We start from the raw sequence: 24,941 nt of genomic DNA, 5'->3' as shown, positions 1-24,941 counted from the left end.
AGACCCCATGTCTGAGGGCTTCATCTTGTAGTGTGGAGTACCAGAGGGCTCATGTCTGTCTCCTACCCTGTTTAATTTATTTACGCTCACACTGTTTAAACAAGTTAATGTTGATGGCACCTGCTGTGCCAATTATGCTGACGATACTCAGTATCTCTGCCCTCTCTCAGGTGACCACATTAAAGACACTGAGGTTATCAATGCCACATACAACCAAATCCATCTGTGGATGCTGTATAACGGCCTAGCGATGAACAACTCTAAAACTGAGATTATTATCTTGGGCACTGGCTCCAAGCTGGGACTTTTAGATCAGGCCTTCTCATCCTTTCAAATTGCAGACTGCCTTCTTCCCACCCTGAAAAAAGTAAAATCCTTGGGAGTCACTATTGACCAAGAGCTATCAATGAGGCCCCATATGAGTTGTCTAGTGGCAAACTCAACAAACTACAGCAAACCTCTGGCACAAATCAGACCATTCCATGAGGTTTCCAGCTGTGCCACATTGGCCAGGGCAATCACTTGGAGCCGTTTGGACTACTGTGCCGGCAGTCTACTAGGTGTGGGAAAAGGAGAACTAAATCACCTGCAAGTGGTTCAGAACAACGCAGTGTGAGTCGTAATGGGTCTGCGTAAAACAGATCATGCTTCAACAGCTCGGATAGCATTACATTGGCTCCCCATAGCAAAGAGAGTCATGTTTCGTACCCTCTGCATTGCACACTCTTGCATGTATGGAAAGGGCCCAACCTATCTAGCAGCACAGCTGAAGTGGCCACAGGACAGATGTAACCTGAGATCCCCTAAGATCTGACAACACTGGGCTGCTTTTAACACCCAAAGCCCAACTGGTGCAGGTGCAAAATGGATGCTTCCCAGTCTCAACTCGTCATTTATGCAACAACCTTCCACTTGATCTGAGGCTCTACCCCAGTCTTCTCAGGTTCAAACATAACCTGAAAACCTTTCTTTGTGAATAAAATGCTCCTCTTGCTTTGATTTTCTTCTCTCAGGGTGTTTCCCTAAGCCTATTCTGATCTACGTGTTTTGTATTGTATTTGTCAGTGCGCTCATGCCTCCGGGCCACTGTTCCAGTGCTTTAGAAATAAAGTAAATAAATAAAAGGACATCCTTTATCTACCTTCTAGCACTGGAGCAGGCATTTGAATGCTGCTGCTGGGCTAGGGTAGGGCTAGGAGATGAGAAGAGACCTCATCACTTCAGGTGCGCTGCTGCTGGGCTAGGGTAGGGCTAGGAGATGAGAAGAGACCTCATCACTTCAGGTGCGCTGCTGCTGGGCTAGGGTAGGGCTAGGAGATGAGAAGAGACCTCATCACTTCAGGTGCGCTGCTGCTGGGCTAGGGTAGGGCTAGGAGATGAGAAGAGACCTCATTACTTCAGGTGCGCTGCTGCTGGGCTAGGGTAGGGCTAGGAGATGAGAAGAGACCTCATCACTTCAGGTGCGCTGCTGCTGGGCTAGGGTAGGGCTAGGAGATGAGAAGAGACCTCATCACTTCAGGTGCGCTGCTGCTGGGCTAGGGTAGGGCTAGGAGATGAGAAGAGACCTCATCACTTCAGGTGCGCTGCTGCTGGGCTAGGGTAGGGCTAGGAGATGAGAAGAGACCTCATCACTTCAGGTGCGCTGCTGCTGGGCTAGGGTAGGGCTAGGAGATGAGAAGAGACCTCATCACTTCAGGTGCGCTGCTGCTGGGCTAGGGTAGGGCTAGGAGATGAGAAGAGACCTCATCACTTCAGGTGCGCTGCTGCTGGGCTAGGGTAGGGCTAGGAGATGAGAAGAGACCTCATCACTTCAGGTGCGCTGCTGCTGGGCTAGGGTAGGGCTAGGAGATGAGAAGAGACCTCATCACTTCAGGTGCGCTGCTGCTGGGCTAGGGTAGGGCTAGGAGATGAGAAGAGACCTCATCACTTCAGGTGCGCTGCTGCTGGGCTAGGGTAGGGCTAGGAGATGAGAAGAGACCTCATCACTTCAGGTGCGCTGCTGCTGGGCTAGGGTAGGGCTAGGAGATGAGAAGAGACCTCATCACTTCAGGTGCGCTGCTGCTGGGCTAGGGTAGGGCTAGGAGATGAGAAGAGACCTCATCACTTCAGGTGCGCTGCTGCTGGGCTAGGGTAGGGCTAGGAGATGAGAAGAGACCTCATCACTTCAGGTGCGCTGCTGCTGGGCTAGGGTAGGGCTAGGAGATGAGAAGAGACCTCATCACTTCAGGTGCGCTGCTGCTGGGCTAGGGTAGGGCTAGGAGATGAGAAGAGACCTCATCACTTCAGGTGCGCTGCTGCTGGGCTAGGGTAGGGCTAGGAGATGAGAAGAGACCTCATCACTTCAGGTGCGCTGCTGCTGGGCTAGGGTAGGGCTAGGAGATGAGAAGAGACCTCATCACTTCAGGTGCGCTGCTGCTGGGCTAGGGTAGGGCTAGGAGATGAGAAGAGACCTCATCACTTCAGGTGCGCTGCTGCTGGGCTAGGGTAGGGCTAGGAGATGAGAAGAGACCTCATCACTTCAGGTGCGCTGCTGCTGGGCTAGGGTAGGGCTAGGAGATGAGAAGAGACCTCATCACTTCAGGTGCGCTGCTGCTGGGCTAGGGTAGGGCTAGGAGATGAGAAGAGACCTCATCACTTCAGGTGCGCTGCTGCTGGGCTAGGGTAGGGCTAGGAGATGAGAAGAGACCTCATCACTTCAGGTGCGCTGCTGCTGGGCTAGGGTAGGGCTAGGAGATGAGAAGAGACCTCATCACTTCAGGTGCGCTGCTGCTGGGCTCGGGTAGGGCTAGGAGATGAGAAGAGACCTCATCACTTCAGGTGCGCTGCTGCTGGGCTAGGGTAGGGCTAGGAGATGAGAAGAGACCTCATCACTTCAGGTGCGCTGCTGCTGGGCTAGGGTAGGGCTAGGAGATGAGAAGAGACCTCATCACTTCAGGTGCGCTGCTGCTGGGCTAGGGTAGGGCTAGGAGATGAGAAGAGACCTCATCACTTCAGGTGCGCTGCTGCTGGGCTAGGGTAGGGCTAGGAGATGAGAAGAGACCTCATCACTTCAGGTGCGCTGCTGCTGGGCTAGGGTAGGGCTAGGAGATGAGAAGAGACCTCATCACTTCAGGTGCGCTGCTGCTGGGCTCGGGTAGGGCTAGGAGATGAGAAGAGACCTCATCACTTCAGGTGCGCTGCTGCTGGGCTCGGGTAGGGCTAGGAGATGAGAAGAGACCTCATCACTTCAGGTGCGCTGCTGCTGGGCTAGGGTAGGGCTAGGAGATGAGAAGAGACCTCATCACTTCAGGTGCGCTGCTGCTGGGCTAGGGTAGGGCTAGGAGATGAGAAGAGACCTCATCACTTCAGGTGCGCTGCTGCTCGGCTAGGGTAGGGCTAGGAGATGAGAAGAGACCTCATCACTTCAGGTGCATGCTACTTCTGGAGTGGTTCACAAAGCCTTGTTCATAATGTTTATGCCTGAGGGGGAGATAATAATTTGTCTGTCGGTTCATAAATGATCTAATTAGGTTCAGATTTTGCTTTGATTTATTTGTGCAATGCGGTTTTCATGGCCTATAAAGGCATTGGATGTTATGCCGAGGAGCTGACAGGGGATACTTTACTGTCGGAGACTTGATCTTTGTGAATTTGATCAATTTCCTACATGCAGATTGGGAGAGGTGCAGACAGATTTGTATCTGCCTCTAAAATATGCTCAGTGCAAACAATGTGCAGATATAAGGGCCTCTGCCTGTCTATATTTTACATGTAGGAAGTGGGACTTGATTCCATAGGGAATCATGTGCGGACATGGTGGGCAGTATGCATGATAGGTTTTTACCCTGGATGTAAAACCATGTGGAATCCTGGGTGGGCCTGGTTTCCCTTGCAGAATTACCACCTATTCATGAAATCAATCAACATTGCACAGAGAGTAGTGCCTAAGCATAAAAGTGTGCATATGTAGTTCACTGGTTGCAATGTCTGGATCATTCCAAAATTGCCTTCGTTGCTTTCTAGTTGTTTTAATGCTTTCCTCCAGCTTAGTCTGATCTCCCTTGAACACCTTTCTCTTGGGTGATGCTTCTTATGACATTGTGTCTCTCATAAAAGCTTTGACTGATGACACAGCATCATCTGAGCAAATGGAGCCCTCATTCATCTCGAAATAGTACGTTCTGGAACCCTCAATGCCATGTTGTTATTGGGTTCCTAAGAGCCCTCAAACTAATGTGCCAGTGTCGAAACCTATGTCTTGTTGGACCGATGGTGAGCTCTAGCAGTGTGTAGGCATGATGCACGTGAATTTGCAGCATCTCCCGGTCGACAATAGAGTCTTACACACTTTGTGTGACAATGTAGTAAACATCCTGAGCAATGTGCAACGCAGGTAAACTCTCCATGCAGGACAACATAGGATGTATTCCCCTTCACAATACATCATAGGTTCATGGCCAGATGATGTTTCGGAGCCACCTCCCAAAAGAAATAGGAAAAAACTATCTGATGCAGCCTTCTTTCCTGGTCACAAGCTCTGCGTTACCTTTTGTACAAGACGGAACTGTGCTAACCCTAGAGAGTTCTTGGAAAGCGGGATACTTATTGCTTGGAAATCTTTGAGTCATTTCCTTACATCTTCCTCCACCAAGTAAGGAGTTCCAGTTTAAGTATGAGTGTGATAGTCTTACAGGAAGAGTCTCATGCCATTCAACACATACCATTTACAATAGCTGCATTAATCATATGGCCACAGCACATGCAGACTTAAGTCTGCCTCCTTCACTCCTGTGCCGCGTTCAGCCACATTGGGACACAAAGAGATACACCGGAGCCTGCGCTCCACACCAACGTGGCCGCAGCCACTGACATTGTTCCTTCCCTCTAGCCTCAGGCCAGTGGGGTCCAGTCTGCCCTGGAACACCATCCCCTGATGAACATGATTGGGTCCTTGATCATAATGAACTGACTGCAAACATTACCGGCAGGCAAAGCCGGCCCTGCATCAAGCCCCTCAAATAAGGCCCACACTTGTGTGGCCCTGTCCGGTATAGACGGTACCATACACAACAAGCTCCTCTCTCACAGGTACATGGCTATTTCTCCACCCTTACCACCTGCCACTCCTTTCCTACCAAGACATCTACCTGCTACCTCATCAGTCCCCCCCACAGCCTTCCTCCCCTCTCTTGACCCAACTAGTCTCACAGCTCTGTGTGCTCGCACCACAACGCATACTGCTATCACTTCCCCACCCCTTTGCAGCCCTAAACCTACCCTGACCACGTGTCTAGGCTACACCAGACTCAGCAGGCTCTCTGCTCGCACCCACATGCCATTGCCGCCTCCATCCCTCCTTCCACCTCCACCAGGAATGGGCACCTCTGTCCCGTACCAGAGCTCCCTCTCCCTCACTGCACAAACCACATCCCCCAATAACTCTATCACCATCTCGTCTTCACCTACACCTCACCAGCACACACTGCCAACCCGGATTGCAGCTGCTTCCCTACTCACCTATCCACCCCCCTTTATCTGCGCACTTATCAACGCCAGATCAATCATAGCACATGCACCCGATATTTGGGAGCTCATCACATCCAATGACCTTGACCTCCTGGCCATTACAGAAGCATGGCTACATGTAGACACCAGCCCTACCCTCTCTGTAGCCATCCCCTGGTTATTCCATCCTCTGCAGGGACCGCTTATCCAAAAGAAGGCGGTGGCCTATGCTGTCGTTTGCAAAGAAACCCTCTCTATCAGATCCTTTGACACTAACCCACCACCCAACCGTCCCTTTCCCCTAAAACCAGCATCTCCCTGAATATCATCCGTAACCCCCCAAGGGCCATCCCACTAATTTGAAGAGGACCTCCTGCACCTTCTTGCTACCAACCTCAAGCCATGCTCCACACTTCTCCTTCTGGGTGATCTTAACCTATGTTTCAATGACCCAACTGACAACGATGCTCTCTCTCTCTCTCGCCACTGCCCTTATCACCCTGGGTTGCACTCAACATACACTTGCTTCATCCCACTCACTCGGTCAGATTCTCGACTGGCTTGCTGACATCAATTGCAACATTTTAATCACCTCTACAACTCCCTGCCCTTGGACTGATCACCATACCATTGCCTTCACCATCGCCACAACTAATCAGTCAACCAACGTTCCACTATCCATGCCCCCAGCACTCTCACAATGAACCTACAAACCTCACCAAAGACCACCTCCTCCCTCATCTATCCTCTGTCCTCCCTCCATTCCTTCCACACACAACTAACCCCACTACACTTATTTATCTAAATAATAACATCATCGCCCATGCTGTTAACAAACTTGTCCCACTAAAACTGTGCCATGCCAAACCATCCTCTCACAAAAACTCCTGGCTCACCCCTGACCTAAAAATCTTCCATTCAAAAAACAGGATATACAGTCTGAATGGCGCAAAACCCCCTTCAACGTCAACAAAGCTTGGATTATCGCTGTCTTCAATGAATACAAGCAAGCCATTCACAACGCCAAAGCCACCGCCTTTAGCAACAGAATCTCCAATGCCAAATCAGACTCACGTTAGCTCTTCAATATAATACGAGAGCATGAGAGCCCCATCACTCCTCCCACCAACGTCATCAAAGGTAATACCTGGTGTGGCAAAATACAGGACGCTCTCTGAACAATATCCCCTTATTGCAAGAAAAAATCCAATTAAAACAAGCCTTCTTTCGCACTAAATCTCAGCAACCGGATCCCCACCTGCCCCCACTCTCCCTACCTCCGTCAACCCTTTCAGCTTTCGCTCCGCCACCAAAGCCGAAATGAAACGCTGTATCAAGGGCCTCACACCCTCTCACTGCCAAGAGACATCTGCCAAGAGACATCTGCCCAGCCCCTCTCGTCAAAGACTGCGCCAAAGTGAACAAACCTATAATCACAGCTATCATCAACTTTTCCTTTGCGTCCTGCCCCTTCCCAACTAGCCTCCAAAAACCCTTGATTCATCCATCCATTCACACCAACTCCTGCCCTATTACCACTGTCTCTTTCCTCTTAAAAATCTTGGACCATGCAGCATATCTTCAGATCCAAGATTACCTTGAGCATCAATGCATCCTTAGCCCATGATAATTTAGTTTCCGCCTCGGCTATGGCACTGAATCTGCTTTGCTAGATCTGAAGAACCAGCTGGATGACATTCGAGACACAGGCAACCTTGCCCTCCTCCTCTTGCTCGAACTTTCTGCTGCCTTCAACCTTGTCAACCACCAGACCCTTTTGTCATTTTTCATTTATTTATTTTATTGGGCATTTATAAGGCGCCTATACAGCAAGACAGAGTTTCAAAGCACCATCATCTCACCAGCGCTGCAAACATCTCTTCTGAAGCGTCTAACTGGATTGCCTCATTTATCACTGACAGAACTGCTTCGCCGTCGCCCGCCCCACACCTGTCTCCTGCAAAGTCCCACAAGGATCATGTGTCTCACCCACTCTCTACAACATGTATCCAAAACCTCTCTTTGACCACTTGGACTCCCTTGGTATCACTTATACCAATTATACTGATGACACACAAATCCTCCTCCCTCTTTCCGGCAACTATCTCCAAGACATCACCACTCTCAACACAATGTACAACACCATCCATACCTGGGTGGCATCTCATTAACTCTGCCTAAATAACTACAAGACAGAAATCCTTATTGTTGTCTCTCAGTCCCTTTTATCCAAGCATGGTCCTGCCTATCGTGCCTTCAAGATAGATTCATTCACCATCCCTCTGTCTCCCTCTGTCAAAACCCTTGGAGTCTACCTCGATTCCACTCTCAACATGTCACGTTAAAACGCCACCAAACCTTTCCTCTCCTACCACAACTACCTCATCACAGCCTGTGTCGTTATCAGCTCCAGACTTGATTACTGCAATGCTTTATTTGTGAGAACCTCTGAAAGCAACCTCAACAAACTTAAGATCATCGAACATAACACGCTCCGTGCTGCCATGGACCTCTGCAAAAGAGATCACATTTCTGCCTCTCGGAAAAGCTCATTGGCTCCCTATCTGAGAACACATCAACTTCAAAGTTCTTTCAAACGCAGCAGAGCAGTCATTGCTACTCACCTCTCGAACTCACCGCCCTTGTCCCTGCAATTCAGAAGAGAACTAAATACTTAGCTTTTAAACTACCTGTACTCCTTTGCCTCTTCTTGTTCATTACCGTTACTATTTGCTACCCGATTCGACTATTAATGTTGCTACTTTCTACCTGATTTTCGGACTGTAACCAGCACCTTGGAGCCTACAGGTTTATCACATTCCTACAAATGCAAAAATAAACAAATAAATCATCAGCGACTCAAAGCAGTAAATCAAAATCATTCTCAGTGCCTGGATGAATAGGCAATAATTGTTGCTCAGTGACCCTAAGGAAGCTCTCCGCAGCAATCCCTGTGGGATCAGGAGGACGCAAAGCCCCAGTATCCAAATGTTAAACTTTCTAAAGCAAGTCAGTGTTCCACAAGCCCGATATCCAGAAACTTACTGAGTATCCCAAGGGCTATCGCTGTCACCATCAACAGAAGCGCCACAACCTCCATCACAGTAGTAGACAACTCACAGCCTGGAGACCTTGAGGACCCTGGAAATTGAAAGAATATAGGTTAGAAACAAGGCTTCAAGGGTGCAGGCAGCTCTTCAGGGAGCAGGAGCTCAGTCCTCAGTCAGAGCAAATGATGCACCCAGCCTGCACGATGCACCCATTCCCCAAGTGCGCTGAAACTAAAGGAGATGCTGAGGATCAGAGTGTCAGATGTAAACCCACAAACAGGTGTACTGCCTGGTACCACGCTGTGCTGCAGGCTTCTCACCAATAGGCTTGTGTTTCCTAAAGACAGTCGTTGGTCAAAAATCTAATAGTCAAGTTCATGTCCCATATTACCTATTGCATCTCCACCAATCATGACTTACAGTCCAGCGATGAGACCCACTCAACGTGTCCATCATACTCCACGCCTCCTCCAGTTTCCTCAGACTACGCATTCCTATGTCTGGACTCAATGTATCACTGCTTCATCCATCCGTCTGTCTGCACACACCATCTGACACCTATGGAGTGCAATATAGCCCACAGTGCCCTCCTTGTTTGCTCCATCAGACAGTACATGTCAGCATATACCCCTTACACGGCAGGCAGCAGCAGACACTATGTGGTCATATTAGACATTACGCTAGAACTGCTTTTCCAGTGTAAAGTAATTTCCACAACTGTGAGGTTGAACATTACTTGGGTTATGGCTCCCTGCACTGATGATAACTATATTATTTGTTAGTCGCTGTTGTTACTAGAGCGTTGTGCCAGGGCTCGTGACAGGTCACATGATTATGGTTTGAAGTAATTACAGCACGCCACCCACATGAACGACTGTGATCACATGTAACTACCCAATAGAAGGGCCGAGCGGTCTCCCACTCGGCAGTTGCTGACCCGCTAATGGAGTCCTTGTGTTCTGTGTGGACGCTTTGATTAGCTCTGGGCCCCGGAGGTGCCGGAACCCATTACAACGGCTGATGAAGGTGGGATGCGGGCCCCTGATACCCAGGGTCACAGCCTGCTCCTGCCGTGCCACTGGGGGCACGGTGAAGCTTGCTCCTGTGATAGGGGAGTTCGAGCATGGCATCTAGGCGGTGACGCCTCCCTGTTGTGACGGTCTACCCGGCCAGCCATGGTCGGCTAAGAGTGGAAGGAGTAAAACACGGGCACGAATAGAAGTGCTGCCCAGCCTGGGTCTGCTCCCACAAGTTGGAGCCATGTAAGAAGCGGTGCAGCCTCTGCTGCAGCCGCACTGGTTGGAAGGAAACCTCCTGCATGGGGGAGCCCACACAGGGCACGAAGGGGACGGCTAACCGCAGGCCTTCGTGGACTCAGACGCTGCCATCCACACACCCGATTGGGGAGCCAGAAACTAGGTGGCATGAACTGCCGTTGGAGAAACAGTAAACTTCTACTTGGGGAACTTGCAATTGGTGTGGTGCGTGCTGCAGCCTATAGTCACACCAGCGTGGAGTTGAAATGTGGCAAGAAGTGGGTCATCTCTCGTCTGGGGAGAGAGAGCAAGGCCACAGGCCCTGGGCCGGCACGAAGGGACGGAGTGATAGATGGCATGGGGACCTAGGCATAGGGTGGGGGCAGAGGAAGGCCCTCACAGGGGGAAGGCAGCAGCAAGGCGCTGGCACGCCCATTGCCATGGTAACATGGCAAACAAACAGCCAGGCCGGGGAGAAGGACAAAAGGGAAAAGGTGTGAGAAAGCAGCAGGGGGCAGGGAGAGGTTCTGGCCCCTGGCAGCATAACAAAAGGCAAGGGGGATATAAGGGGCACATCCTGTCCACTATTATATTACAAAAATAACCGCAGGAGGGGACTGCGCTGGTGGCATACAAGCAGAGGGTATTTAAGGTGCACAAAGCATTTGGGGGAGATGCATGGCGGGTATACGACCACGAATTCAGAATGCAAATGGATTGTTACCCGGACATAGAATGGATGAGGAGGATTATAATATATACATGTTCAATGTACTAAAGGAAAAGTGGGAACAGAACTCAGGGGGCTATCAAAGGCATATTGGCAGAAGAGCTATAGCAGCGAACACGGGTACAACGATAGGAACCACAACAACGGGGACCAGCGGGCAAGCGAGCACTATTTTCTGGAAAGGCAGTTTGGTAACCAGCGAGGCTGGCAGGGTAGAATGCCACCTACAGCGCAGGGCGGTGGAGACAGAGGTGCATGGACAGCACGGGCGCCACCAGCGGCATGCTGGAAATTCAAGAATGGTTTCTGTAGTTCGCAAAAGGATTGCAGATTAAGTCACAGATGTAGCAAATGCAGCGGTGAACACAGCAGTACAAAATGCACCAGGGCAGCAATGGCCAACACAAAATATAGCGAGGGCGAGCGATCATGAGGGATGGGGTAAAATGGGTAGATCGCCAGTACGGTTGGACAGAAGGGAAAAATGGCTGCAGGTTGTGCATGGAGTGGCAAGTTGAGAGGGCCATTACATTGAAAGCGTTAAATTTATGTTTTAGAGCCAGGCACATCGCTGGAAGAGTTCAATGGGGCGGTTATCTGGCATACGCCTAGCAACTGGGAGAGAGGAGTAATAAAAAGAGAGAATTGATGGAAGAATTCATGGGGCGGTTATCAGGCATACACCTAGCAACCGGGAGAATGAGAAAAAAATTCAAAAATAAAAATAAATAAATAAAGAAAAGAAAAGAGGGCTGATGCAGCAGACGCGGAACAAGGAGGAGGCGGGCCATCTGGAGCTTAGTTTATTGGGGGCAATAGCATTTGGCATACTTCAGGGCTCTTACAATTGGGGAACTAGTACCAAGAAACACAGCAGCGGGGGATGACCTAGCAGGGGATGATGTTAGCAGGGTGGGGGGGCACAACTAGATTCTTAAGAAAATCTAAAACCGACCAAATGGGTCAAGGGAGGTCAATAGAGCTAAAGTGCATCAAAGAGAAGGACCACTGTCCCAGATGCATCACACGTGGATTCAGACAGTATTTTATTTTAGGGCACTGGAAAATAGGGTGCGGCAGATAGGGCTACTTTTGGGGGAACCTGAGCAGCTGGGGCATCCACTCAGGTGTGGCAGCACGTGTCTAAGGAGAGGATGCCAATTGGACTGAAAGAAAGGAACCAGCAAAAAAAAGAGCCAAACGTCCAGCTTGCAGGTACGCAAAGGAAAGGACTTGCCGACGGAAGCAAGACATCACTCACCTTGGACACGGTGTGCCCAAAAGCACACCTGATTTTTATTGTTTGATTTATTATGGTTGTATATAAGAAATAAATGCCTACGGCCAAAAATTATTTTCCACACAAAATGGTATGTGGTGTTTGTTACTAGATAGGGGTATGAATGAGAGCCTGGGTGCTCACACTACATAGCCTAGTGGCACGGCTCGGATTGCTGCCTTCTTCTGCCCTCGCCAGAGGGTGGACACCAACTGGCCCTAACAGCACGGCCTGGCTTTTCTACCAGGCAAGTGCACACCAGGCCGTTGCTTTCGAGGGGGGGAAGTGTTGGAGCGGCCGGGGTTATTACAAGCGTGATGGGGAGCTCCCTGACACTTTATCCTCGTCTAGCAGCCAAGGGACGCGGGATAACAGCCACCAGCATCTCCAACATTTTGCAGACCACCAACATGCTGCAGGGTATCTCCCGGCCCGCTGACAACATCCATCCCTCAGAGAAACATGCCTAGCCTCGCCATCAACACAGTCACAAGCAGAAGAAAGGAAGCGAAGGCATATGCCATTGCATTAATTTGAAATTAACTCCTGCCTGGGGGAGAGACCGTGTGGCGCGGCCCACAGCACTGCTGCTACACTTTCAAACAACTCCCACCTGGGGAGCCTCAGCATGGCGCAGATCCTTTGAGATTTAATTAAAGGTTTCCATTAGGGAATTTAAATAAGTAGTAACAGGGGGGATCTCAGGCTGATTTCCAATGCTTCCCCAGGAAGCCTTTGAAGGAGTGACGTGCAGACATAGCTGGTTTTCCCTCTCCTTCATGGGAAGGAATGGTGTGTGAAAAGGTGAAAGGAACTGCAGTGTTCTGTGCAGTTGAGTGGGATGGGATCAAAGCATTAGATGAGGGGAGAAGAAGAGAATGTTTCCCCCTGATGTGAGTTGGGGTTTGCACATATTGAGCCTAATTTTGGTGCAAAGGGTAACATTACTGGAAGGTGTCCAGTGCCTTTTATTTTATAATCATTATTATTATTTTTATTATTATTACTATTGTATTTATTGAGCGTGGACCTGGCTTCAAGAAGCAACAGAGCACTATACAGAGGTAAACAACAATACAGATTCATAACAGAGTGCTTTACAGAGGAAACAGAACAGATTTACAGCGGGGATAGGATACAGAGGGCCACAGAGGAGGGGTACAGCTGTACAGGGTGGCCGGGAGAAGAGGAGCAGGTGGCCTCTAGGGAGTCAGGTGGTCTGGGGGGCGACATGATAGACTGGATGTTGAGGAGTAAGGCTTTCACGCCTTCCATTAATGTTCCGCCCCTTTTTCATGCATTTGTATGGTGGAGAGGAAGGGTGAAACTGTAACGCTCACCTGGCTCCCACGGAGGCGCTGGTCTGGTCTGCTGTGGCCTCTTCAAGCGTGATGCGCAGAATTCGGACCACCGATTGAACATGACCCCCAAATCTTGCTTGTCTAGCCCGTAGGAATATCATTCTGCAGATGAAAAAGGGGATTAACTGTCTGCTGAATAGTATGCTTGCTCCCCCCTTTCCCTCTTCGTTCTTCTCTGACTTCCTCCAAAACCCCTGGTTTAAGCTCACCTTAAGGTTTGGTAGGATGAACTCTCCATCCTGCTTCTGGTGCAGGGGCGCGCGTTCGTCCAGTTACTTCACTGGTTTTCAGAATGGCGCTGGCACATCCACTTGACTTTTCTGAGCGATACGCCGTAAGTATGAAGATGCAAAAGTTCAAGTGTGAGCCTCCTTTTATGTTGTTTTTTCTGTCCTTTATTTCAGGTGCAGAACAAAGGCGATGCGTTGAGGGGTTAAATTTCCGGTGGTAAAATCAGGTGAGTTAGTGATGAGGGCGACCCCTCTAAATGTCTTTATAATTCCCCAGTAATGTCTTTTGTCCTTTCCCCATAGGGGCCGGGGTGCGGTACCTGCCAAAGACACGCCGCCGACCCGAGATGTGGAATGGTTCACCAAGAAAAGCCGGTAAGTAATATGGCTGAAAATTCGGCTTTCCTCTTGTTTTCCCTTGCTCACCTTTTGTCTCTTCTTCTCTCCCCTAGGTGCAGAGATGTGGCGACCAGTGCTGAGAGCCGCGATGGAGCCGGGCGGCGTCTCGGGAACAGGTGAGTGAAGCGCGGCGCTGCAGCGAGCAACGCAGTGCTTTTAAATGGAAGTCTTCCTTCAGGAATGCTGTAGTGAAGATTCTGGATGCAGGTAAGAAGATTGAATAAGTTCTTGGTTTTCACCTTTCTCTTCTCTCATTCCCTTACAGGTGTTCCAGGTTCGAGGCGGGCGTGGCTGGAGTCCAGGTGCAGGAGCAGACACGGTGAGCGTTCATCTGCTGGGATGCAGAACAACGCGAAGCACGTGTGGCTGTCCGGGCATGGCTTAAATAGCTTTGGAAGAAGTTCCAGGTGAGTATTCTTCCACAGCCCCACCCAAGTAACAAAATAGTTCCTTCAGAAAAATAGTCCCTCCTAAGCCTCATTTGGCTTGGTTCTTCATGCAGCATGGTCTGCATCTGGTGAGTGTGCGGCATGGTCTGCTTCAGGTAAGTGCACCAAACACTTCCCCTTATGAGCCTGGCGCCTATGGCGCCAGGACTGATGTCCAACATGAGTCCAAAGAGCCCCTATAAAGGGCCGCTGGGCTTTTACCCGGGGGCATGATGCCTGCTCCCGGGGGTGCTGGGCCTGGCCTGGTGCTCTGGGGGTAGGCATCATGACAGCACTCCCCCCCAAGGCCCCTCCCAAGGTCGTTTCCCCAGGAGGTTTCGGTTTGTTCGGGAAATTCCGATGGAACCTTTTTACTAGCCGAGGTGCATGTACGTGGTCGCTGGGTTCCCAAGATCTTTCCTGAGGCCCGTACCCCTTCCAATCAAGTAGATAGAAAAGTTTTGATTTTGAGATCTTAGAGTCCAAAATGTTCTTCACCTCAAATTCAGGCTCCCCATCTATCTGGATTGGTTCTGGTGGCTTTATTAATCTGGTTCCTGGTTGCACTGGTTTCAAAAGCGACACATGAAAAACGGGGTGAATCCGCATGTTAGCTGGTAGATCTAGCTTGACTGCCACTGGGTTAATTATAGCTTTGATCGAGAAAGGGCCTAAATATCTTGGATTAAAAGTCAGAGGTCCCTTGAGCGATAAGTGTTTGGTAGCCAACCATACTTGATCCCCTATTTGGTATGGAGGCGCCTCCTTTCGATGCAGATCTGCATTCTTTTTGTATTTCCCTTTCGCATGTTGTAAGTGTGCAGTAGCATCCTTGAAGGCTTGAGTAATCGTAGAATGCAAATGGTCCACTGCGGGCATTTCGAGGCTCAAAGGTGAGTCCAAGTCTGAAGTACGACGGTGATGTCCATATAGGGTATAAAAGGGGCTCTGACCAGTTCCAGAGTGTATCGAGTTATTGTATGCATATTCAGCCACCCATAAAATATCCTTCCAATTACCCTCCGATTGGTGCAACATACATCGTAGATATTGTTCAAGGGTCTGGTTCGTTCTCTCCGTCTGACCATCGGTCTGTGGGTGGTGGCTGGTTGAGAGTCTTATGTCGATTTGTGCCAGTTGACAACACTTTTTCCAAAAATGAGAAATAAACTGGCTTCCCCGATCGGAGATTAGTATGGACGGGAATCCATGCAGACGGATGATATTTTCGAGGAATTCCTTGGCAAGAACAAAAGCTGAAGGTAATCCTTTCAACGGAATAAAATGGGCCATCTTGGAAAATAAATCCACCACAACCAGAATAGTATTGTATCCATTACAAGAGGGCAGGTCCGTGATAAAATCTAGTGGCAAGGTGTGCCAAGGTGCTGGTGGAATGTCTAAGGGTTGAAGAAGACCGGCGGGTTTTGTTTTTTGACCTTTGTTTTGGGCGCAAACTCCACAGGACATCACGAAAGATTTAATATCCTTTCACCAGGACGGCCACCATAATTGTCGTTTAATTTTTTCCTCTGTTTTGGCAATGCCAGGATGTCCTTCCATCAGAGTATCATGATGACCGGATGTGCATTCTTCTTCTACTAAGTTACTGTTCAAATCCAGTCGTTCGTTCTGTCCGACTGCGGTGAAAGTGTTTGAAATCTTTCGCGAATCCAAGGGCTTGTCCTTGTCTACTCTTTTAAATAACTTTTCTTCTGACCAACTTCGTTTCGAACTCTTGGCAAAGACTTAACCGCGAACTACTCTGAACTGTGTGATCCTAAGCAAAGACTCTGAACCATTAACATTGGCCCAGGCCTATTGATTTGAATCCTAGTTTTAGCAAACCTTTTCTAGATTGCCCTGCCTACTTACTTGTTGGTGCAGCTTTATTTTGAATAACCTTGTCTTTCCCTCCCTTTTTAAATTGCTGGAGTGCCATTTTGCTCCCACTTCATTTTGAGATTAACTTGTCCAGAATTGATTGGGTGTTGTGTAGTATATTAAGATTGTGATTTTCTGCTGCTTTACATTAGTGAACTGTTTTATAACTGATTGGGCCTCATTACGAGGTGGGCGGTAAGGGATTCCCGGCACCGGTAAGGGCACCGGTGCTGGTGATCCCTTACCGCCCTACTACGAGTTCCCTTTGCGGGTCCTCCCTTAACGCCTGGTTTTTCCAGGCGTTAAGGACGGGACCCGCAAAGGGACTCTGGAGCTAATAACGGTACCGAAATTTGCGAGTCCTATTGGGGCTCAAATGGGAATGGGGAATGGCCCTGGTGAATGGGGAATTACTGGTCCCGCCAGCCTTGGAATGGACGGTAATTGCTAATAGCGCCATGGCTGCCTCCACCCTCGTAAAAAGGCCCATTGTGTAAATAAATGTATATTCTTTTACTCAGAAACCTTGAATCAGTGTTTGCTTGAACCATAGTCTTTGCTGTCCTTTGTGTAACTTCTGATACTGCTCACTTTACTCTTGAGATAAATCTGGCTGCTCAGCCATCGCTACCACTTTACTGTGTAGTACGGGCTTGTACCAAAGGTGAATGTGTACTTACACTTGTAGTCTTAATTGTGCATGGTGTTCCCAAAGGGTACTGCATATGATTCTGCCTAACAAATGCAACTTGCATTTCTGCCGTCTCCCTTCCTCTCTGATATACAAATGCTACAGCATTTGTGCAGGCATGGATTTTCATGCCGGTGCAAAAGCTGGAGGTCCCTATGGGGTCCTCCTGCTTTATACAATAGCATAAAGCAAGTGAACCCCATAGGGATCCATTGTACAATTACAATTAAAGGCTGCCTGACATGCTCACATGTCGGTCAGTGTTTAATTGTAATTGTAAACACTGCCTACCTTGCATGGTTAGCAATATTCACAATTACAATTGAATGCTGCCCAACATGCCAGAATGTCAGGTAGCATTCGCTTTATTTGCACTGCGCAGTGCAAATTTGAAGGGCAAAGGGCAGCGTGCATGCACATTTTGCCTGCACTTTTGCATCCTGCAGTGCAAATGACGAACATTTAGCAACTGGGACCTTTTCACGCCAAAGTGCATGCGTACAGGTGCCCGCTGCCAAATTTACGGGGACTTGCAAAATGAGCCCCATTGTGGTATATGCTGGGATTCTGCTACACTAAAGACTGGAAGATGTTGGTAGAATGAGCAGCCAAATCAGACAAGAGCAGGTCAGTGGTTTCATCCATGAAGATGCTACACCTATGTGATGGTTGGCTTCTTAAGTAGAAAGTGCTGGACTCCTTATGCAATCGTGAAAATTGACATGTATGGAGCGCCATAGATTGTAATGTTGTGCAGGGCCTTTCGATCTTATGCATGACCGCCATGCCTTCCCCAATCTTCCCTGACTGGTCAACATGTAGGAAGCTGTGTCTGGCTTGTACTATGATGTTATGTTATGTTATGTTCCTTGGCATTTATATAGTGCTCTATATACCATTTGTATGACCTCAAATCGCTGGTAGGTTGAACGCCCTTGGGAACCGCAGTTCAGGTCAGTAGAGAGAGGTGGTGTCTTAGGGTGCGTGGGTGCACCAGTTCTGTGTGCAGCTGATGTAATAGCTGTATGGTAGCTGCATCCTAGCATTAGGTGTGGTGTTGAAGGTATTATTTGGAATGTGTGCAGTAAGGTGGGTGGACAGCCAGACTGCGATTGGCTGCGTTAGGCCTGAAGGACTCTTATGTGAGCAGCTAGCCAGGAAAGTCATCGGATAGCTGTGTTTTATTAGGGTGTTGATGTGTTCATGGGGTAGTGTTTGTATGTGAACAGCTAGGCTGAATTTGTCAAGGGTATAGATGTGTTCTAGTTGAGTGATGGTGTATAGTGGAGAGTAGGTGTAATGACGAGATATGATTATGATATGATGGTTCATCTTATTGACACACAGACACAAAGTGACTGTGAGCTGGGTTTACAGTGACAGGAAGGGGCACACGGATATATAGTAGCAGCATGGGGTAAGAAAGCAGAGTTCACAGTGATACACGGGCACAGAGAAACATGTACAACTGTAGATAGGCTTTCAGTGCACTATCTAGATTTGAGATAAGGGAGTGGAGTGTGACACCTTTCAGCGCTCAGTGAAGATGTGACACAGTCTTAAGAGGCAGAGTACAACACAGTAATCTATGGGTATGGGAGCAATGTCTAGAAGTGACACTGTCTTGGGAGGTAGAATTCAACATAGTAAGCTTTCAGTGCACTATCTAGATTTGGAATGGGCTAAGGAGGTGGAATGTGATCCATTTCGGGCACAGACAAGCTGTGACACTGCCTTGAAAGGCAGAGTACAACACAGTAATCTTTGGGTGCAATATCTAGGTGTGGCACAGTCTTAAGATGCAGAGTTCAACACAGTAAACTCCCAGTCTTGGGAGGCAGAATTCAACACAGTTAACTTTCAGTGTAATATAGGGGTGGAATGCAACACAATATGACTTGAGCACATTACCTAAATGTGACACAATCTTCAGATGCAGGATTCAACACAGTAAGCTTTCAGTGTAATATAGGCGAAGGGGTGGAATGTAATACAAATCACTTGAGCATACTATCAAGATGTGACCCAGTCTTTAGAGGCACAATTCAATACATTCAACTTTCAGTGAACAATCTAGATAAGAGATAAGCTAATGGGCACAATACCTAGATGTGACACAGTCTTGAGAGACAGAGTTCGATACAGTAAACTGTCATTGCACTATTGGTTATGGGGGTGGGATGCTACGCATTTCTAACTAAGTGCAGCATTGCTAACATTCCCAATCCTGTCTGGGTCCGTCGAAGGCCATGTTCATAACTCTAACCAAGTTTGGCATTGCTAACATTCACAATCCTGTCTGGGTCTGGAGCAGGCTATGTTCACAACTCTAACCAAGTTTGGCATTGCAGGGCATGTTCACAGTTATAAAAGGTGTGGTATTGCTCACATCCACATTTCTGAGGTAAGGTAATGTTGAGTGACAGGGTTTTCTGGAGTAGATTAATTGCTCTAGTCCCCGCCCATGCCACACTTACTTTTTGGTTGCTGCTGGTTGACGGCTGGTTGCTGGCTTCACTGGCTTCCCCTGCCGACACCTGATGACACTTTCTGGAGCCGCCTCTGTAGGAGCGGCACTTTGCCTCTAAGCCCTTAGCCGCAGGGGATGCATGGGCAGAGGGTTGCCCTGGGAAGGTGGTATAAAGGCACCTATGTGGCCAATCAGGGAAGGTGGGAGGACGGGGAGGCGAATTCTAGTCAGGAAGAGGGAGAAAGAAACAGCTACACAGCACAGGGCTGGGAGATTAACAAATGAGCAATTTTGGCCAGAATAACGGCCCAGGAGGGTCGGGACAAGAAGACACGCATCGATGGTATCAAGGTGAACAAGGGGGAGAGGGCTGCAACGCCAGCAACTAGGTCAGGAATACACTGTGCAAGGACCAATCAGGGAAGGTGGGGGGCAGGGAGGCAGGTTCTAGTCAGGAAGAGGGAGAAAAGAAACAGCTACGCGGCACGGGGCTCTGAGATTAACAAATGTGCAATTTTGGTCAGATTAATGGCACAGGAGGGTACGGGACAAGAAGAACTTCACTGATGGTAGCAAGGTGAACAAGGGGAAGCAGGCTGCAACACCAGCAACTAGGTCAGGAATGCACTGTGCAAGGACCAATCAGGGAAGGTGAGAGGGCAGGAAGGCGGGTTCTAGTCAGGAAGAGGGAGAAAGAGACAGCTATGCGGCACGGGGCTCTGAGATTAACAAATGAGCAATTTTGGTCAGATTAATGGACCAGCAGGATCTGGGAGAAGAAGACATCACCGATGGTAGCAAGGTGAACAAGGGGGAGTGGGCTGCAACGCCGGCAACTAAGTCGGGAATACACTGTGCAAGGACCAATCAGGGAAGGTGGGAGGGCGGGAAGGAGGGTTCTAGTCAGGAAGAGGGAGAAAGAAACAGCTAGGCAGCACAGGGCTCTGAGATTAGCAAATGAGCAATTTTGGTCAGATTAATGGCCCAGCAGGATCTGGGAGAAGAAGACATCACCGATGGTAGCAAGGTGAACAAGGGGGACCGGGCTGCAACGCCGGCAACTAAGTCGGGAATACACTGTGCAAGGACCAATCAGGGAAGGTGGGAGGGCGGGAAGGAGGTTTCTAGTCAGGAAGAGGGAGAAAGAAACAGCTACGCGGCACAGGGCTCTGAGATTAACAAATGAGCAATTTTGGTCAGATTAATGGCCCAGGAGGGTCGGGACAAGAAGACACTCACCGATGGTAGCCAGGTGAACAAGGGGGAGCAGGCTGCAATGCCGGCAACTAGGTCAGGAATACACTGTGCAAGGACCAATCATGGAGGGCGGGAAGGAGGGTTCTAGTCAGGAAGAGTGAGAAAAGAAACAGCTATGCAGCACGGGGCTCTGAGATTAACAAATGAGCAATTGGTCAGATTAATGGCCCAGGAGTGTCTGGGACAAGAAGACACTCACTGATGGTAGCAAGGAGAACAAGGGGAAGCGGGCTGCAGCGCCGGCAACCTGGTCAGGAATACAATGTGCAAGGACCAATCAGGGAAGGTGGGAGGGCGGGAAGGCGGGTTCTAGTCAGGAAGAGTGAGAAAAGAAACAGCTATGCAGCACGGGGCTCTGAGATTAACAAATGAGCAATTGGTCAGATTAATGGCCCAGGAGTGTCTGGGACAAGAAGACACTCACTGATGGTAGCAAGGAGAACAAGGGGAAGCGGGCTGCAGCGCCGGCAACCTGGTCAGGAATACAATGTGCAAGGACCAATCAGGGAAGGTGGGAGGGGGCGAAGGCGGGTTCTAGTCCGGAAGAGTGAGAAAAGAAACAGCTATGCAGCACGGGGCTCTGAGATTAACAAATGAGCAATTGGTCAGATTAATGGCCCAGGAGTGTGGGGAGCGTGGGGAGCGGGCTGCAACATCTGCAACTAGGTCAGGAATACACTGTGCAAGGACCAATCAGGGAAGGTGGGAGGGGGGGTCCTAGTCAGGAAGCGGGAGAAAGAGACAGCTACGCGGCACTGGGTTCTGAGATTAACAAATTAGCAATTTTGGTCAGATTAATGGCCCAGGAGGGTCCAGGACAAGAAGACACTCACTAATGGTAGCAATGTGAACAAGGGGGAACGGGCTGTAATGCCGGCAACTAGGTCAGGAATACGCTGTGTAAAGATCAATCAGGGAAGATGGGAGGACGGGAAGGTGGGTTATAGTCAGGAAGAGGGAGAAAGAAACAGCTACGTGGCACGGGACTCAGAGATTAACAAATGAGCAATTTTGATCAGCATAACTCCCCAGGAGGGTCCAGGACAAGAAGACACTCACCGATGGTAGCAAGGTGAACAAGGGGGAGCGGGCTGCAATGCTGGCAACTAGGTCAGGAATACACTGTGCAAGGACCAATAAGGGAAGGTGGGAGGGCGGGATGGCAGGTTCTAGTCAGGATGAGGAAGAAAGAGACATCTACGTTGCACGGGTCTCTGAGATTAACAAATGAGCAATGTTGGTCCAATTAATGGCCCAGGAGGGTCCGGGACAAGAAGACACTCACCGATGGTAGCAAGGTGAACAAGGGGGAGTGTGATGATGTCAAAGGCATGGAAGAGGTTGAGGAGAGCCAGGTTTCAATGATGAAGATCGTGTCTGGCTTCTGAGTGGTGATGAGATCTACAATGTTGGCTGCATGTCAGATGGCAGAGTCAGCGTTAATAAGCATCAAGGGATGCAAGTGGAGTGTGGTGGATGGAGTGGTGGTGATGAGGGGCTCTTGGATGAGGTTTGCCAGGTTGGATGTACAAGCTTGTTTTCGCAGGAACAAACCCTAGCGAACTTGGGGATGATATGTCATTGTAGGAGACACAGGGTGATGTCTTACTGGCTTCTGTGGGAAGGCTAAAAAGGTAACATTCTTGTCTTTGTCAATCATTGGCTGATGACACTGGCGATGAGGATGCATAGATGTGAATGATGAAATAGGTTGCTTGAGGCAGGAAGGGCGGTAGTGACTAAAGCAGCCAGACCCTACCACAGCCTGGTGAAGTGGGCTTTTGAACACCCAAGCTAGGCAGGAACAAACTGAAGCCAACAGATATGGGGGAGTGATGCATCCATGATTACATGACCAATGGAGACTGGACTGAACTGCAGCCTAGTGGAGCTGGTTTTTGAACACACAAGCTATGTGATAAATACCTGAATCCCTAACCAGCCAATAGAATAAGAACCTAGATGGACTTGCTCTATGGGATGCGGGAAGCAGGGGTTCCAGCACTTTACAGGCCCTAACAGGACCCAAAAGGGATTGCCTTTTTCTTTGTCTGCTGTTCAGTCCAGAGGCTGAGTCAGAAACACTCTATGATAAAGAAAGGGGAAGGGCTAAGCAGGTGGGTGGGGCAATCTAGATATACTTGCAGCAGCTGACCAACTGCAAACAAAAATAGGCTGCAATGCAGCTTAAGGCGGGAAAGCGGTTTGGTTGTGTTTGATCGTCTGAGAATTGATTGCGGCAAACTGTTAGAAGAAACAGCCCGCATATGATCAATTATCAGAGGATCAACCGCGCTCACACCAACCCACACCCCTCACCCCCATCCCCACTTACCTGTCTGCTTGCCACCTGGTCCACTTCAGCCCTGCAGCGTTAGATCTGTCCCTCTAACGCGGGTCGGATCTGACGCCGCAGGAACCCTTTTTCTTATTTTTGTTTTTTTCAGTTCCCACCTCCAATATTGAGGAAGCGGGGGACACCCTTGCAACCTCCCAAGGCTAATACATACCGTTCATAGGGAGCGGGTCACCCCCGCAACCCTTTCTACCCATGTTCAGTTTGTATTAGCCTAATTATTTGTTTTTATTCGATCGAATGGTACTGGCCAAATTTGATTAAATGTATCATTCGATCAAATAAAAACGAACAATTATGCTAATACCGGGAAAGCAAGGGCAGTGACTAAGAACAAGTTATCCAAAAAAAGACACCAAAGAATTAGCAGTGACTAGCAAATGGGTGAGGCCAAGGTCATGTGACTTCATTGACAGGAAAGGAATAACAATGAAGACTGATGAGCGAGAAGGAAGACTAAGGAGCGAGAACGAGGTGCAAGGAGGTACAAGGAGGATGCCTGAAAACATATTTTGGTCACTTAATAGGAATAATAGCAAATACTGAAGGGTGAGGAGTGAAAAATAGGTGTGAGGAGCAGAAATGAGGATGCCTTAATATAAACTACAGTGGTGTCTACTCTAAGACATCCTCATTCCTCCTCCATATGCCTCACTCATCGGTGTTCATTTTCCTTCCTAACATCTTACTCATTCCCACTTGTTAGGAATAAGAATTAAAGTAGAAGAGGTAGGAGTGAGAAGGAGTTGAGAGGAGAAGAAATGAGAATGTCCTCAATAGATACCACCTTAGTACATTTTAGGACATTTCTCTTTCCCACACCTTGATCTCACTCCTCGCTCTTCATTTTCCATTCTTATTCCTAGAACGTGAGGAGGAGTAAGATGTTAGGAATAAGAATAAACACTGAGCAATGAGAAGGAGGCTCGAGCAGAAGAAATGAGAATGTCCTCAATGGATACCACCTTAGTACATTTTAGGACATTTCTCTTTCCCACACCTTGATCTCACTCCTCGCTCTTCATTTTCCATTCTTATTCGTAGCATGTGAAGAGGAGTAAGATTTTAGGAATAGGAATGAACACTGAGCAATGAGAAGGAGGCGTGAGTAGAAGAACTGAGAATGTCCTGAAATGGACCGTGTATGCCTGAGTAGGAGAAGAACTGAGAATGTCCTGAAATGGACCGTGTATGCCTGAGTAGGAGAAGAAGTGAGAATGTCCTGAAATGGACCGTGTATGCCTGAGTAGGAGAAGAAGTGAGAATGTCCTGAAATGGACCGTGTATGCCTGAGTAGGAGAAGAAGTGAGAATGTCCTGAAATGGACCGTGTATGCCTGAGTAGGAGAAGAACTGAAAATGTCCTGAAATGGACGGTGTATGCCTGAGTAGGAGAAGAACTGAGAATGTCCTGAAATGGACCGTGTACGCCTGAGTAGGAGAAGAAGTGAGAATGTCCTGAAATGGACCGTGTACGCCTGAGTAGGAGAAGAACTGAGAATGTCCTGAAATGGACCGTGTACGCCTGAGTAGGAGAAGAAGTGAGAATGTCCTGAAATGGACCGTGTACGCATGAGTAGGAGAAGAAGTGAGAATGTCCTGAAATGGACCGTGTACGCCTGAGTAGGAGAAGAAGTGAGAATGTCCTGAAATGGACCGTGTACGCCTGAGTAGGAGAAGAACTGAAAATGTCCTGAAATGGACGGTGTATGCCTGAGTAGGAGAAGAACTGAGAATGTCCTGAAATGGACCGTGTATGCCTGAGTAGGAGAAGAACTGAGAATGTCCTGAAATGGACCGTGTACGCCTGAGTAGGAGAAGAAGTGAGAATGTCCTGAAATAGACCGTGTACGCCTGAGTAGGAGAAGAAGTGAGAATGTCCTGAAATGGACCGTGTACGCCTGAGTAGGAGAAGAACTGAAAATGACTTGAAATGGACCATGTACGCCTGAGTAGGAGAAGAAGTGAGAATGTCCTGAAATGGACCGTGTACGCCTGAGTAGGAGAAGAAGTGAGAATGTCCTGAAATGGACCGTGTACGCCTGAGTAGGAGAAGAAGTGAGAATG

At 48.8% G+C, this 24,941-nt stretch overlaps 1 protein-coding gene across 1 annotated transcript in view; it reads right to left on the bottom strand.

Annotated features, from left to right (window-relative positions):
* LOC138579492 (killer cell lectin-like receptor subfamily G member 1) overlaps window positions 1-24,941 on the bottom strand; it is a 300,846-nt gene that overhangs the window by 245,017 nt on the left and 30,888 nt on the right. The window contains exon 2 of the mRNA XM_069649814.1: window positions 8,530-8,625. Coding sequence (XP_069505915.1) covers window positions 8,530-8,625 — 96 coding nt within the window. The remainder of the gene's footprint in view (window positions 1-8,529; window positions 8,626-24,941) is intronic.

Source organism: Ambystoma mexicanum, chromosome 3p (genome assembly GCF_040938575.1).
Source record: "Ambystoma mexicanum isolate Mex_15411 chromosome 3p, UKY_AmexF1_1, whole genome shotgun sequence".
In the NCBI taxonomy this organism is placed as follows: Eukaryota; Metazoa; Chordata; class Amphibia; order Caudata; family Ambystomatidae; genus Ambystoma; species Ambystoma mexicanum.
The sequence above is the reverse complement of the archived record's forward strand: the minus strand, read 5'-3'. Positions and strand labels throughout refer to the sequence as shown.